The sequence below is a fragment of the Dicentrarchus labrax genome, unplaced genomic scaffold, assembly GCF_905237075.1.
Source record: "Dicentrarchus labrax unplaced genomic scaffold, dlabrax2021, whole genome shotgun sequence".
In the NCBI taxonomy this organism is placed as follows: Eukaryota; Metazoa; Chordata; class Actinopteri; family Moronidae; genus Dicentrarchus; species Dicentrarchus labrax.
The window spans coordinates 23,854,616-23,871,470 of record NW_026136702.1 but is presented as its reverse complement, the minus strand read 5'-3'; the positions used below and the strand labels follow the sequence as shown (position 1 = coordinate 23,871,470).

Sequence of the window (16,855 nt, the reverse complement as noted above, 5' to 3'; positions counted from 1 at the left end):
CTGACTCAGGAACTTGTTCATGAGTGATGGTAAAATGGTGCGTGATATTGATAGGTTGATTGGAGTAGCATCAGCGTCACTGATGCGGGTGCTCTACTGAACCGTTGTGGTGAAGAGGGAGATGAGCCAGAAGGCAAAGCTTTCGATCTACCAGTCGATCAATGGTCATGAGATTTCGGTAGTGACCGAAAGAACTGCTGATACAAGCAGCCGAAATGAGTATGTAGGGTGGCTGGGCATCTGGAGAGAGCTCAGAGTAGGGCTGCTGCTCATTCAGTTTTCCAGGCACATCCAACTGGGAGGAGAACCTGGGGTTGACATGAAACTCGCTGGAGGGATTATATATCTCATCTGGCCTGAGAACACCTTGGGATTCCCCAGGAGGAGGTGGAAGGTGTTGCTGGGAAGAGGGACGTCTGGGATACCCTGCTTGACCTGCTGCTACCGTGACCTGAATAAGCAGATGGATGGATGGATGGATGGATGGATGGATGGATGGATGGATGGATAGATAGATAGATAGATAGATAGATAGATAGATAGATAGATAGATAGATAGATAGATAGATAGATAGATAGATAGATAGATAGATAGTAGATAGATAGATAGATAGATAGACCTATATAACCTTACCTTACCTATTTGCAGTTTAATTTGAGCATATCGGCATATATTTGCCTGTAAGTAGTGGGATTAGGTGTATCCTTCACTGAAATACTGAAGATAAATAAGAAAGAGGGAATCTCTCAGATGCAGACAAATGTCTTGGGTGGAAACTGGTAATTCTAGGGCGTTATGAGGTTGTGATGACAAACAAAAATATATTTTTTGAAATGTGTTTTGTAATGAGAGAAAAACAGGCAAATTTGTGGTCTGGAAACATGGGGAGGGCGGTGAAAATACAGAACCATTCATGAGGATAAGCAAGTACGCCTTTAATGTTCTGCATTCATGTGTCAACCTCAAATGCTCAGTCTAACCTAAACCTAACTATAAATCTGACGTGAGCCCTAAAATCTAAGTGACGTTAAATGTTAGTTTCTTCAGGACAGCCCAAATTTCTTTTAGCTTTGAAGTCTGCAGAAAGTTTAGGAATATTTGATCACAACATTTATATGTTAGAGGTTTTGATGACAGTGAAAACGGTGCAGTTTTTATGCAATACAGCACAAAAGGCAACAATAAAATTAAAAGTAGTAGTAGTGGTAGAGCTGGTGTCCCATGTACCAAGGCTGAGTCTTTGCTGCAGTGGTCGCCCCAACCTTTTGCCCTTTGCTGTGTGTCATTCCCTGCCACTCTACGGCTATCACTATTGATACAAGTCAGTAAAAGCCCCAAAAATGATAAAATCTTGTGAGTCTTATCTATTCGTTTTGTCTCCTCCACTCCTACAGTTGACTAGGAAGCGGTGCGATTTGAAGAAGAAGCTGCGGGTGACGTTTGTCGGGGAGGCGGGGCTGGACATGGGCGGCCTGACAAAAGAGTGGTTCCTGCTGCTGGTCCGACAGATCTTCCACACAGACTACGGTGAGACACACTTTGAGTTCACAGACGTCTGGGATGTCGGTAAGTGTGTGCCACCATCAGGGGCGTTTTCAGACTTTTTTGCCAGGGATGGCACGAGAGGGGCACTGACTTATGCAGGGGTGGCCCGATGTATGTGTCTCCGTTTTCCATTCATTCCCAATTTATGCAATTCCAACACTGTTTAGGGGCCCCAGTATGCAGAAATATTCAAATAGCACATTTATACCATATGCAAAAACAAAGTTGGCATGTCTGCAAAGGGGGGACTTGTCGGTACAACTCATTTTCATTCAGATATCTTGACGTCAGAGGTCAAGGGATCCCTTTGAAAATGGCCATGCCAGTTTTTCCTTTGCCAGTTTGCACTGTTATTTAGCCCCCTTCCCTACATGCTAGCATGGTATGGTTGACACCAATGTATACGTTAGGTCATCTAGTTTTATGTTCACCAAACAGCCTCAATCAAGTGTGAATGAAGAAAATGGAAAAGCTGAGGTCAGGTCTTCAAGGACCCACTGAGAACAACAGATAACGCTGAGAATCTAGAGGGCAAATCCAGTTTGATGCAAAGTCAATGGAAAGTGAAGCCATGCTTTATTGAAAACAAGCGGAAAGAAAATCAGATTTTTATTGGATAAAAATGGAAAGTAAATTTTTATTAGATGGAGGTCTCAGTGGACGAGCTCTGAGAGTTTTCAGGCCAGTGAAACTGAAGCAAGAATAAGTGTCAGATGGCTGAGAAAAGCGGTCAGTGTTGGTTTTGGAAACTCAGCAACAAACTCTCATTTCAGAGCGGAGCAGCTCTTATTATGACTGCCGCCTTCTCTCCGTCTGTTTCTCTTTACAGTTTACTCTCCTGTCTTTACTGCCTGATTCTAATTATCTCTATATCTCTCTGTCACTTTGTTTGTTTGCCCTCGTCTCTTTCTCTTCCTCTCTTCTGCTTGTGTCTCTGATCCTCAGTGTGCTCTGCATATTAAAGGAACAGTCCACCAAACATTGATCTTTTTTTTAAGTGAAGTGTTGAGAAGCGGCTCTGAACAGTTTGGATCTTGTTCCTTCAAGGATCAGCTGCAGTCAGTTTGAATTTCCAGCAGTTACAATTCATTCTAATAAAAACCAAGTTTCACTGTCAAGAAAAAGCATCAAAACTTCTCAAACCCCTCCTACAGGACAATACACTTATTCTCATTTGATCCATATACTTAGTAAGTAAGTGAGTCAGTAGGTAAGTAAATAAGAAATCCAGAGTCATGAGGTGGTGTACAATGCAAGAATTAGAAAGTTAAAACAGGAAATAACAACATGAAAAATAATCTAAAAAACTACAGAAGGCAAAAACACATTACAGGATACAGTGCTTATGAAACAGGTGAGTTTTTAGCAGTTTCTTAAAACTATCAACGTTTCTTATAATTTGGGAAAGGCAGTAATTTTTAAGGCAAGGCCACTTTGGCCTTTAATAAATACAGATGTATTGGGGCATCAAGGGCAAAATGTAGTGTCCAAGGCCACACTACCAAACAGTATATATGGTCTATTAAAAACAGGGACCATTTTACTGCACTATGAATACTTTAAGTAAATTTTCCTATAATACTTTTATCTCAGTAACATTTAGAATGCACCTGAACGTCCCTGGTTACAGATGTATTTATGGGAGAAATTTCGTGCTACTGATGTCTAGCTCATCTAGCTGATGACAGACATTGGGAAACGTGACTTTGTTTATTTGCTGCGTTGCATGTAGTTTAATGAGAAAATCCATGAATTTTATTTTAACGACACAAGGGCCAGTTCAAAACAGGGCAATGACAAACATGTGTGGGTAGTTCATTTTAGAAGGGGCATTACGGCCACACAGCAGGGCATCCACAGCACTGCCTGTTTCCTGCCCTGTGGTTCCAGAGGATGGGAGCCACACCAGCAAAGGCTCTGTCACCTTTGGTTTTAAGCCTACATTTTGGGATTGTCAGAAGGACTTGGTCAGTAGATCTCACTAGGTCAGGGCACACACTAATTCAGAAATGTAGTGCTTTATGGGTGATTCCAAACCTACAAAACCACCATTTAGTCCGAGAAATCATGTAATATATAGGCATAGCCATTTCCATTCTCCTTGTCTAGTCAATTTGAACGGTTGTGGCTTAGCCCTTGAAAATCAAATCCAGTCACACATCATTAGATGATGTTTCCACAATAAAGCAGAAAAAAATATAGATTAAAAGCAAAATGTAGCAAATTTGAGGAAACTACCAGCTGCTGCATATAGCTACATGTGCAGCCATATATATATTAGCGGTTATATATTAGCATCTATTATATTTGGAGTTTAGAGTAGAGTCACTCTGCACAGATGACGGGGAGTTGGTGCCTGATATACATTATTTTAATCCAAATTAGACTTAAAGCATTTCTCAAGCTGAACTTTCCATCACTTTTGCTCCAACATTTCCTTTAACCACAAGAAACATTAACACGTCATGTGAGGGTAAAAACCTTCTTACAATATTGATATAGAACCTTCTCCAAGATTTGCTGTTTCGATTCAGCCTTTCTCTGTCAGTGCATTGGAATTTGCTTAAAAATGACTTGAATGGAAACTAAGCATACGTCTGTCTGTGCATCTGCCTCTTCTCCTCTCTCTCTCTCCCTCTTACTTTCTATCTGTGTCTCTTTTTCTCTCCTCTGGTCGAGTTGTTCTTTCCATCGTCTTTCCATCTTTCCGCGGTCGTCTGTGTTTTTGGTGCCAAGGGACGTCGGCCCAAAGCAACACACTCAATGAAAGCTGTGTTCCCCTCATTAGCAGCACAGGGAAAGCCCCGACTCTGTCTCTCTCTCTCTCTCTCTCACACACACACACACACACACACACACACACAGCTGCACACAGGCAGGTGTACACACACACACACACACACACACACACACACACACACACACACACACACACACACACACAGGCTCTTTTATGCTTGAAGCGGTGTCAGTTTCTGGTGTTCAGAGATGTGAGTGGTCCAGATGTGTGTCTCCGCTCAGAACAGACGGCTGCTGTTTCTCTTAGTCAGAGCTGGAAAAGCTGCACTGTTCTGTCGAGTTTATCCCACTTAACTACCTGCTCATTATCCTTTTTTATTTTATTCCTCACCAAAGACACGTTTTACACAAATCACTCAAACTGAATGTTTACAAGGTGTCAACAAGTGATGTACACAATAACCTCAGACCATGCAGATTTCTTGACTGTGAAGGAGTTATGCCAACAATGCCAATAATGATATAATGTAATAATTATGGAATGAAGATTTAGGGTCTGGCGACAAGAGAAATCTTAGAGCAGTGTCTGACAACGCAGACATGATTTACAATGCACCATCGAATCTAAAATCTAAAGTTTGGAAGACATTTGGATTCTATAAGAAGGAAGGAAAGTTGGACCCTGGTATTTTATAAAATATATGTATTTGAAGGTAAGCAATAACACTTTTATAGAATGGGCTTATTTGATTTAGAATGGAAAATAAATGTCTACATTAAATAAATACATATCATATTGCATCGAATCACATTGAAATTGAAATTGGTCCATCTTAAAATATATTTTCCTTAATCATATCGTAGTAGCTAGATACGTATCGCATTGTCTTATTGAAGAGAGATGCACACCACTAGTAATAATGTGTTTTTTTATATATATTTTTAGCCTAATTTCTTGATTTTTAAGTTATTATTCTTGTGAGCTCTTCTCTCTTTAAAGCAGCTATATTTTTATAATAGCAATCTGTTAAATGAAAATGTGTTAGTAGTAATCTAGAGAATTATCAGCTGAATCTGGAGCTCCCCTTGGCTTTATAGAGCTTTATAGAGAGTTTCAGTTCATTTGTTATCTGTCCGGACTCAACTTTACTGTTCTGGTTCACTGTCAGCGCTCTCATTGTTTTCAGAGAAAAAGCTGTAAAAAGCCACTGTACATTACATGTTCAGCAGCAAACAGCAGACAGACACAGTCAGAGACTAGATGGTGAACACAGTGGAGCATTTAGCAGCTAAAGAGACAGATATTTCCCTTTTGGTAGACACCAAAAATAGAGCTAAATAGAGCAAGTGAATATTGGATTTAGTTAGACACAAACATGACTCCAACTGAATGATGATGTTGCTCCGTAACCAGAATTGGGTCAGATTACTTTGAAATGTAGTTGGTTACTGAATACAAACTGCATCAAAATTTTTGTGATTAGTAACGTAATCCATTGGATTACAAAAAAAGAAATGTAATCTACTCTGAGTATTTTTGGAATACTTCAAAATCAAACATTGAAATCAATGCATAATAAAATATTATAACAATAATTTGTCTTGCACATTTTTGAAGTTGCACTGATACAATACAGATAATTTAGCAGCTTGAACAGATACAAATAATGGTGTTCTCACTCATCACTAGTAATCAAGTAATCCATTTTTGCACATTTTTCAAATGTTATCTGGCCTGATTATTGTTATTTATTTTTTTGTAATGCTATCCAACCCTGTAACTGCTGGATGTGGAAATAAGTTTGCCAACAAGGTCAACATAGCAACTTAAAAGGGGATGGTATGTTAATTTTGTGTCTCTGCTGCCCCCAAGTGGCAAAAAAATCAGTCGCAGATTTAAATATATGTTTATTTGATTAATAATGCTGGTGATTCTACCTTCCTCCATTTTTCCATCCTCATTCTCTCCTTTGCTCCTGTCCTTACTTCTATATTGCATAGTTCCCTTTTTCCATTTAACTATCCCATCTATCCATCAATCTCTTCATCCAGCCATTATTGATTTATTAATCACCATATTTTCAATAAACAACATTTTTCTTTATTTTTCAGGAATGTTCACCTACATGAAGGACTCGCGCTGCCATTGGTTCAGCAGTTGGAAGTGTGACAACTACTCTGAGTTCCAGTTGGTTGGGACTGTATCCTTTATTAAAAAGAAACAGCAGGGTATGCACACACATTTTTTACTTGTTCCCAGCGAGAGTAGCTTGTTTAGACAGAAAACAGACCACATTAGCATGTTGATGCTCTTCCATTATATTTATTATAGTTCCTCAGTGGTTTCACAGCTTCTGGTTGTTAGTAGGTTTGTCTCCTGTAGACGAAACTGCAGAGTGTTTTGGGCATGTTCAGACTTCAGTATGCTGGTAATGTGCAGACAGGCACAAACACACACACACACACACACACACACACACACACACACACACACACACACACACACAGCCGCACACATTCACTCATTTTTAGTCATTCTACTCCCTCCTCCTCTCACACACTACAACACTCCTCTATTTTAAACCACAGAGGAGAAAGAGATACTATAATGTGTGTTTTTAGGCTGTAAATCTGCACACTGAACAAATACATCTCCAACTATATACGTCTTTTTTTCAGCCCAGAATATAAAATAAAACAGACATTAAGACAGACAGTCTGAAACTGAAACATCTCTCCAAAACAACATAGCCTCAGTGATTTCACACCCACATACTCTTACATAACAAATACGTCAAAATGTGAACACTCAACTGAGCATTGTAAAAGACATTGGCAATAGCATTTTTAATAATGGACACTGCAGGCTGTGCTACTTGCAGCGCTTCAGTCTTTTAAGGTGATTGTAGATTGATGTGATGATGTAAAGTGAATTTTCCCTGCAGTGTTTTTGTAGGACTATGAACAGCCAGTGCACTGTTTGTACACATCTTTGATCGAGCTAGCTCACACCACTTAACAACCTTATTTATATTCTTCAGAAATCAGAAATTTTACCAGGGCTCCAGCTGTGTTTCTCTTCTCTCTCTTCTTTTTACTCTTTTGTCTACACTTTGAAGTTGAGTCCTGCGTCTTCAGCAGGGCTTGAATTGGAATAAAGGCATAAATTCCTAATTTGTAATGCAAAATACTAATAGTAATTAATGTGCACAAACTATTAAAACATGTGCACCTCCTACCTGCCGGGCATAAATCTAAGCTTTTATCCACCAACCTCTTGTCCTCATGTTTTCTAGTAATTATGAAACGTAATTGCAGCCTGGGTTATGTTCAAAGGCAGCATTTTTTCCAGTTAAGTCAATGTTTCATTTTTGTACCACACAGAAGTCATAGGGAGGTGACCGGGTTGGATGGTGGGCATACAAAGCACAGGAAATATTGGGGCTTTGGTTAAATGTCAATAAAGTTAACACACTCTCATGTATCAAGCACTTTTTCATCATTAAACCAAGTCATAATCTTTCTCTAACTTTAACTAAGTGCTTTGAGTTCATAAACACCCCCCTGGTGCTTCCATGTTTTAAAAAAAGCAAAAGAAAAAAGAAACCCACTTCGATGCCCCTATGGTAGATAAAACGTGATAAAATGCCCTCTAGGGTGCCCTTCCAGTGGACAAAATGTGGTGAGCTGTTTCACCATCAATACACCAAGACACTCTGTGTGTTGGTGCCCCACCACATAGCTGCTGCCCTTTTAATTTTTGTCAGTGAACATTTTACTGACATGCTCAGTATCAACACCGGATATATTAATTACCGTTTCCATATTATGTTACTTAAAAACATAATCGGCTGGCATTATGTTTATTTCAAACATATTTGCTGTTTGAGATTAGTACTAAGCATATTTGTTTGGAGACCAGGTTGTATCCAGCAGCTTTCCAAAGACCACATAATATACCTCAAACAGCTGCACATTTTGTCCTCCTCTTGCAGCTTGTTTGAGTAGGAAATGGGCCTATTTTGTCCGACTCAATAACTACAGCATGTGTACCTACATTCATTAGAAAGTTGCAGTCCCGAGCAATAAGAAATGGTAGTGAGATGGACAGAAATCTAACATGCTGGTACACTGAGGGTTGTGATTAATGTTAATTTTTCTCTCAATTTGAAACATTTGCAACTTACATGGACGTGTCTTAGCCCCACCCAGAGCAAACCTGTATTTCTTTTTTTTTTCCCTAGTGCATTTTTTTTTCTTCTTATCCCGTCACAATGCCTCTTAAAAGTATCTTTGCATTTCTTGCACTGACACAACTTTCTAGTGACATTGGTAATTTTGATTTTATTGATTTGTTTTATTTTAAGAGTGGGATTGAGGTGGACAGAACGTGCTCCAGTAGGTTTATTTGACACATTCACACGTACTTCATCTTTTGTAGTTTCAAATTCCTCAAGAGGATCTCTGCATGCTGTTGTTCCTGCCATGTTTTAAAATGTGCTTTCGGGACTATGTACGTGTGTGTGTGTGTGTGTATCTATATCAGAGTATGTTTATATACAGTATAGGTGTGTGTGTGTGTGTGTGTGCTTGTGTGTGTGTGCTTGTGTGTGCTTGTGTGAATAGAGAACGATCCAGCACTTTATCCTTATTTACTAGCCAGCTGGGAACTGTCAAAAGGTTATATAACCTAATAGCTGCCTTTTCCTCGCCAGGTTATTGTGTGTGTGTGTGTGTGTGTGTCTGTGTGTGTGTGTGTGTGTGTGTGTGTGTGTGTGCGTGCGTGCATGCGTGTGTGTGTGTTTGGTTGAGGGCAGAAACAGTGAGTGTGCAAGAGAAAAAGTCAGATGGAGAGAGCAAGAAAAGACTGAGAAAAGAAGGAAGGGTGGGAAATGCGTGTGTGATACATGTGTCTAAGTGTGTGTGTGTGTGTGTGTGTGTGTGTGTGTGTGTGTGCTCCTGGGTGTTCCATGCATGTTCCACATGTGTGCTTGTGCTAATAGCTAATTTATCTCCCTTGTTCCTGTTTAGTCGTCATGGTAGCATTGCGTCACTATGGAGATGGAGTGGTGGAGAGAGAAGGAGGCTGGAGAGAAAATGTGTAAGAGAGAGAGAGAGAGAGAGACAGAGAGAGAGAGAGAGAGAGAGAGAGAGAGAGAGAGAGAGAGAGAGAGAGAAATGAAAAGCAGAAAGAAAGAAAGTGGTGCAGTGGGGGTGGAGAATGGAAAGTAGTATAAACAGATGTAAACAAAAAGGAACACAAACATTGATGAAAAAGCAGAGAGGAAGCGAGACAAAGCGGGACATGAGGAGAGAGAGACAGGCATAGAGAGACAAGACTGAGGCATGGCTGGATTAACCTGCTAGAAGGCACCGGCCCAAAATGCATTGCAGCAGCTCTCCTTCTGCTGCTCTTTGTGCAATGTGAACAGTATTCATATGCTGGAATATTATATAATCACAGGTTTGCTGTGTACGTTGTTCAAACACAAATGAATCTGATTATATGCAATATGTAATCTGAAATAATGAAGGACAAGATTAGAAAATAAAGTAAAACAGTATTGCAGCTTTTAACTGCGAGCACTAAAATAAGGTAAGCTAACCAGTATTAACATTATCGTAAGAGGATAAAAACATTTCCCAAACAAAGTTACATTAATTAAATTAGAACAAATGTGGCCCCAGAACATGGAGGACCCCAAAGGGCAATAATTGAAAAATGGATTGATAAGAGTGTTTCATCAAATTATTACACAGAATCAGGGGTTGGATCCAAGTCCCAAGTCAAGACTGACAAGTTCCAAGTCCTAAACAAGTCATAATGTGCTCTTCACCAAATGTAACCGTTTCAAAAACAGAGTAATAATATGTTAAAGTCTTTTTCAGGTTTATATGTTATATGTTATATGTTAATAGGTTTACATGCTGTAATGTTCAAAAAACACATTATGTTTTGCATATACATTGCTGCCTCTAATTTAGAAGTTTTTTGTTAACTACTGCACAGTTTTTGAATGCAAATGAAATGATGGCTTTTTTCCAACTGGCCCTCAGTAACATAACATTGTGAATAATCAGACCTATATTTGAATTGGATCCCCATATGAAAGTGGCCTGAATCAGAATGAGATTCCATGTGATTTGTGTTGTTCACACTGTCAGATTTGATTTGGGCCGATTTGGCCTCCAGTCTGAACATGGCCTAAGAATCTACAACCATGTTATTGGCTCAGTTACGCACAGTGGTGCTTTGAGGAAAATGCTAACTTCTGCATACTAACATGCTCATGTGACAATGTTCACATTTAGCATGCTGGTATGCTAACATTTGACCAAAGTCAAACCAAAGTCTTGGACAAATAAAAATGTTGACTTGATGGGGGCACCAGATGGAAGGTTATGGCATCACCAAAGTCAATAGGATTTATCATAAGAACCATTGACATTTCCATAGGCCACTGTAACAGGTTCCTCTGGCCATGACGCTGCATGAATGTTTTTTGTGTCATTCATATTTGCTGAATCTGTTGTTCACTGTTTATTGTTTTCTGGCTCATACTGAAGCAATGAAGCAACAGTGAGTTAACAGTAAGAGCCAGTCTAGCAAATACTACGAAGTGGGTAGAAAAACAGAGAGAGAGAGAGAGAGAGAGATAATGTGAAACAGAGCAGGCACGAATAGAGACAGAAGGATAGAGAGATAAAGAGAGAGAGAGAGAGAGAAAGAGCTTCATTCATGCCTGTCCCGTAAAGTGAAGATATATGAACGAGGGCCTCTAAATGCTTTTCTGTTACACTCCCTTTGATATGTGTGTGGGTGTGTGTGTACATACGTATGTGTGTGTGTGTGTGTGTGTGTGTGTGTGTGTGTGTGTGTGTGTGTGTGTTGGACTTCTTAATGACCTTAATGGTTGTGGTAATAGTACAGTTTATGTTTATTTTCATGCCGGTGCCTGTTAGTGTGTGTGTGTGTGTGTGTGTGTGTGTGTGTGTGTGTGTGTGTGTGTGTGTGTGTGTGTGTGTTGTGTGTGTGTGTGTGTTGTGTGTGTGTGTGTGTGTGTGTGTCACCTACCTGTAATCAGTAGTGTTCATTTCACAGACACACACTCAACCTACACACACAATTAAACTACATATGGCCACCACATGTTGCAGCTGTGAACACTTTGTGTGTGTGTCTGTGTATGTGCTTTGGGCCGCCGCCCCTTGGACAGAGGTGTCCTATCAAAATTTCATCTGGCATGATCGGTAGTGGGTGTGGCCCTTATTGGCCAGCAAAAATAGATATTTATACATCTCTAACATCTAGTTTCATGTAGAGAATTATGGTCAAATGTGTTGGTAGTTGAAATGTAGGTTGTTTTTTTTATATATATATTGTATTGACATAGAAACCTAAGTGAAGAGCACAAGCCATCACCACCCTGGTAAGCTGATGGTGGGAATACATACCGTATGTTATGTGTTGGGATATCTACAGTGTGTGTGTATTTGCTTTGTCAAAAGTTACTTCCTCTTTAACCTGCGGTGTTATCAGCTGATGGGCTTAGCCGTATACAACAGCATCGCTCTCGACATCCACTTCCCCCTCTACTGTTACAGGTAGGTGTGTGTTTCCATCTGTCGCAACTAGGCAGTATTTTCTCTAAGGACTGCTGCACTGATCATGTAATCCAGGTCTGTTTGAAGGATTTTGGCACCAGGTTTTTCATAGACTTCCTTAGATTCATTAGAGCTGCATATTGGCAAGAATCTGGCAATACGACACGTATCACAATACAGGGGTTAGGATTCAATATACTGTGACATATCATGATACTGTGAGCAAAGCAATATAGGGCCACTCACCAAAACGGTGAATCAGCCTTGGCGCTGCAAGGTTCAGGGTGATTAAAAGCAGTAGCAGTAAATGCCGATTTTGATAAATTCCATGAAAATGTCAATGTTAACAGCAGCATGGATGTGTCTCATCCCAACACAGTCATATAATTTAGTGTGGAGTGCCTCTTTAATATAGGCCTCTGCACAGGTAGCAGCAGTGTAGCTGTTGTAGAAGCTTTGTTAGGGTGCTGCTCCAACCCCAAGGGCAATATTTTGGAGCAAAGTACACAGCACACACTGTCTTGTAATTTAGTTGAATTCTTTTCTCGAATGTGTGTCCACCCTGAAAGGAAGCTCCTCACTCCACCTACTGTACCATGCGACCAAAATGCCCTCGTCGGCATGGCAACCGCCACCCTGGACGACCTGCAGCAGATCATGCCGGTATGTGTGTGTGTCCTCTGTAATGAAGCATTTATGTTTTGCTTGCTGATGCATATTCTTAGTAGAAACCCCAAAACTTCAAACTCCATCTCAAAATTACCCACAGCATGTTTACTATTTACTTACACATATGCACTCACTTTGTGAAACACATTCAGTCTGAGTTGTCCCAAAGACTGCAAAGGTAAACTAAATACCTATTCTCTAATCTCTCTGGCGTGTTCACACTTGCATTTCTCCATTCTGTCACTAGAGGGTGCCATAGTTAAACTTTTGATCGCTCTTTGTTCACCTTCACCCCCCCTCCCATTTCCCAAGCAATCATCTTTGTAGAGTCTAAATTTAACTTCACGTGTTGCTACCAGACTGAAGTTAAGTCTACCACCAGATAATATTCAGATTTGTTAACTTTGATCAAAAACATTTACATGCAATCAGTATTGTGCTCCAACTTTTACCATCCTTTAGATATTTTTCAGTAGTATTTTTCAAGCAAGCTATACGATTTTCTTTTATAGTCAGTGTGCTTGCCTTCAGCCATGCACACTCTTAGCTCCCAATTTTGAATCAAACACTTAAGTGTCTTAATAACAGTAATTAGCTTTGGTAAAATTCACATATAACACTTTGTTGATGGAAGAAAGAGTTAGAAAGCTTTGTTTAAATTGTTGAGTGTTGCCAGATGTGAAGCTTATTCGACCACTGCAGCTCACTTCCCTCTGTCTGTCTCTCTCTCTCTCTCTCTCTCTCTCTCTCTCTCTCTCTCACACGCCCGTTCAGAAGTCCAGTCTCACACATACATACATTTTCCGCCACACTCGTGCATGCCAATGTATACATCTCAGCCGTACATACTGTACTCAGATCGTGTACTTTCTTGTTGTGAGTGTGTGGTTAATATGTACAACACATCCCCTAAGTGTTGTTGCTTTGGTGTGGCACAGTTAGGAGACCTGTGCAGAACAAAACTCATTTTAAGCAGTTCAGATTATGAATGTTTAAAAACAACACTGTAAAAAGATATTTATATTTTACCCCATTTCCACCAATGCAAACCTATAGTGCTAGTTCTGGACTGGCGCTAGCACCGGTTCACGTTGGTTCAACTTGACAACCTTCGAAGAACCAGTTAGCTTTTCCAGTGAGTCACCATAGAACCACGTCATTACATCACTCTGTACATCTGTAACATTAACGATTGTTACCGAGGTTGCACCAGCTGGCTAGCTAACATTACTCAAGCAAGCATACTGCTAATTACGTAAAATAAAAATCCGGAACAATGTTACCAATGAAACATTGATGTGAGTAGTAGCTTTGCTTGCCTGGAAAATGTTAACTGACCAACAGCTAGCTAGGTAACCAGCTAGCACAATGTTACATTCGTAACATCTATGTGCTAAACAGCTTATAAATATGTAGCTGGCTGGCCACAAGGTGCCCCCAGCCCCCATTGTACACAGGTCTTGGTTCTAGACGTGTTAGTGCTGTGCTGGAAACAGGTTTTTGGAAGGAACTGGTACCAGATGAGGCCCTGGTGCAAAATGGGTATATGTCAGCAGGCTTGGGGAGTTACAGATTACATGTAACTGGGTTACGTAATCAAGATAAAAAAAAGGTGACTGTTAACCATTACAGTTACAGTAATATATATATAATACAGTTACAGTAAAAATGTGGAATATTAGCCGGATTGCATCAGTTTTTCTTAAAATATACACTGAGCAGAGGACACATCCTTTTCTAAGGTTACATCAATACATCTTATTGACGTTTCATATTTGGTGTTGAGGTAATCTTAGAGTAACAGAAAGTAATCAAGTTACATTACTTTAATAGCGTGATACTTAGGTTACTGACTACATTTTTTAACCGGTAATTAGTAATTGTAACAGATTCCATTTTTAAAGTAGGCCTCCCAACCCTGTCAGCTAAAACAGCTGGAATCCATTTTTATTTGAATAAATGACCAGACTAGGCTGTAATATGCAAAGAGATTGCACCCTGTGTTCTACATGCAGTTTAGTCTGCAACTTAGTGAAAATAGTGTGCTGACCTTGCAACAGAGACACACTGTGTGACAGCAGCATTGAGAGAAAGATCTTGAACTGTCTCCTGACAGTTGCTCCGCTTAGGGTTACCTGATCCACAAGCTGTTTCACGTCCAAAACCCTGCTCACTGTGAAGGTCAAAAACTCTGGTTCTCAATAGTATACAAGCCCACACGCGCGCGCACACACACACACACACACACACACATACACACACACACACACACACACACACACTAGGATACTAAAACGGGCCCTGTGGTTGCGTAACAGCAGGATATCAGATATGAGGCCTGCAGTATGCGCCAGCGCCATAACTCTGTTGACCCCTGACAAGCTAAATATTAAAACTTTGGTCATCAAATACATGATTCTGTACAACCAAGTGGATCACTGGTGTTTTACTTAAGTGTAGTAGAGTAGTGACATAACTAAGAGTTACCTATTAGATACGAGACTGTAGCCTGAAATGTCTGCAACGTGAATTGAACACGTATGCTTCTTCTTATGGGAGGAAACACTGACAATTCTCTCAGTTGATTTGGGATTGAACCAGTAAACTCTTGTGTCTGTCTGCAGGAGATGGCTCATGGTTTGGGAGAACTGCTGAGCTACGAGGGAAACGTTGAGGAAGACTTCTACCTCACCTTCCAGGTATCAAGATACATTTACAGCTAAGGTAGAAGGTTCATGATGCAAGGCATATTTGAATTGAAGCAAAGGAAAGAGCTTCTTTGTTATAGGCATTGTTTTCAATGTATAACAGTAGAAACAAATCAAGAAAATGTCACTTAGATGAAAGCTTTGAATGAATTGAATACTAATCAAGGATTTAGTTCAGCATTACTTAACTGAAATGTTTTTGTTGAGATGTTTACCAGCTTTTTATTTCTTATTTTTTTATCACTGTTGTTAATGATGTGAGAAAGATCTGACTACATAAAACTCTTCAAGGGTCGGGGCACACACACTCACACCTCAGATGTCGTGATTAAAGTGGTTCGGCCGGTCTTAGGGTGTTGACAGACAGCTGTGATTGCTGTCACTGTTGTGCGATTTTAATAAAGACCGCAGGCTGATCTGGATCAGTCCCGCTGATCTCATACAGCAGATCAGTCAAAGTCAACATACAAATGGTCAGTTACTTAATGATCAAAATGTAGGGTTTCCGATAAGCATGGACAGCTTGGTTCCAAATATTGAACAGATTCTTACAAAATACTTGATGTGTTTTAGCACCTAGAGTATCAAAGATCTTGTTGACTTAATCTTTGATCAGATAGTTCCTGATTTAAATCAAAAGTTTGCCAATTTTAGACTTTAGTTTATTCAAGCAACCATGGGTGCTTGTGTTTAGAACACAGTGAACAAAAAAAGGTACCCAGCCTCATTATTTTCCTTTATGGATTTATTTTTATGGATATTGGATGATTGATAACTCAATGGAAACAGTATTATACTGTTTTATTTTGACAGTAATGAATGAAGATAAGGATTACCTACTGGTTGACCTACTGGTTATGGATGCTTGAAAATAGCACCGTCCAGAGTTCAAATTGCACCGTGGATTTCAGGGGAGCCCTATTATTTGCTACTGTTCACATGCACGCACATACATGAATTCACCGGCCTACTTGCAAAAAGACATGATGAATAAATCTGTTTTGTTCAGAGAATATTTAGCCTGGGACAACAAAGAAACAACAATGTTTTTTTTAATCGCTCTCGCCGAAAAAACAAGACAAATTCAGACAGAACAGACCTAGGCTGCATTCAATGACAATGATTATAAAATGTTGGTCTTATATGGTCCTAGGTTTCTGCCTTTTAACAGGCAATTTTTCCTTGCCCTTGTCGCCAAGTGCTTGCTCATGGTGGTACTGTTGGGTCTCTGTAATTAATGTTTTAAAGAGTTCGGTCTAGACCTGCTCTATTTGAAAAGTGTCCTGAGATAACTTCTGTTATGAATTGGCGCTATACAAATAAAATTTAATTGAATTGAATATGGAAAACATTGCAACAGCTAATCTAAATAAAAATAAAAAATACATTTGTACAGAAAGAAATTCTGAGCTCATGTCTCTTTTGTCTATTTCGAACCCTGGCACTGCCTCAGCTGATGATTAATTAGTAAAGTTAGACGGCTTTATTCCTTCACTTCAATTGAAGACTGAATTCACGGCCATAAGTGCCCCAACAAAGTTAAATTTCCTGGTTAGATATCTGTACTGATTATCAGGTAAACTTTAGT

At 39.7% G+C, this 16,855-nt stretch overlaps 1 protein-coding gene across 4 annotated transcripts in view; it reads left to right on the top strand.

Moving 5' to 3' along the window:
• Positions 1–16,855, top strand: part of hectd2 (HECT domain containing 2) — a 62,926-nt gene that overhangs the window by 30,001 nt on the left and 16,070 nt on the right. For all 4 annotated transcript variants that reach the window (XM_051418075.1, XM_051418103.1, XM_051418085.1 and 1 more), the window contains 5 exons: positions 1,396–1,528; positions 6,398–6,486; positions 11,826–11,890; positions 12,460–12,553; positions 15,184–15,258. In XM_051418075.1, coding sequence (XP_051274035.1) covers positions 1,396–1,528; positions 6,398–6,486; positions 11,826–11,890; positions 12,460–12,553; positions 15,184–15,258 — 456 coding nt within the window. The remainder of the gene's footprint in view (positions 1–1,395; positions 1,529–6,397; positions 6,487–11,825; positions 11,891–12,459; positions 12,554–15,183; positions 15,259–16,855) is intronic.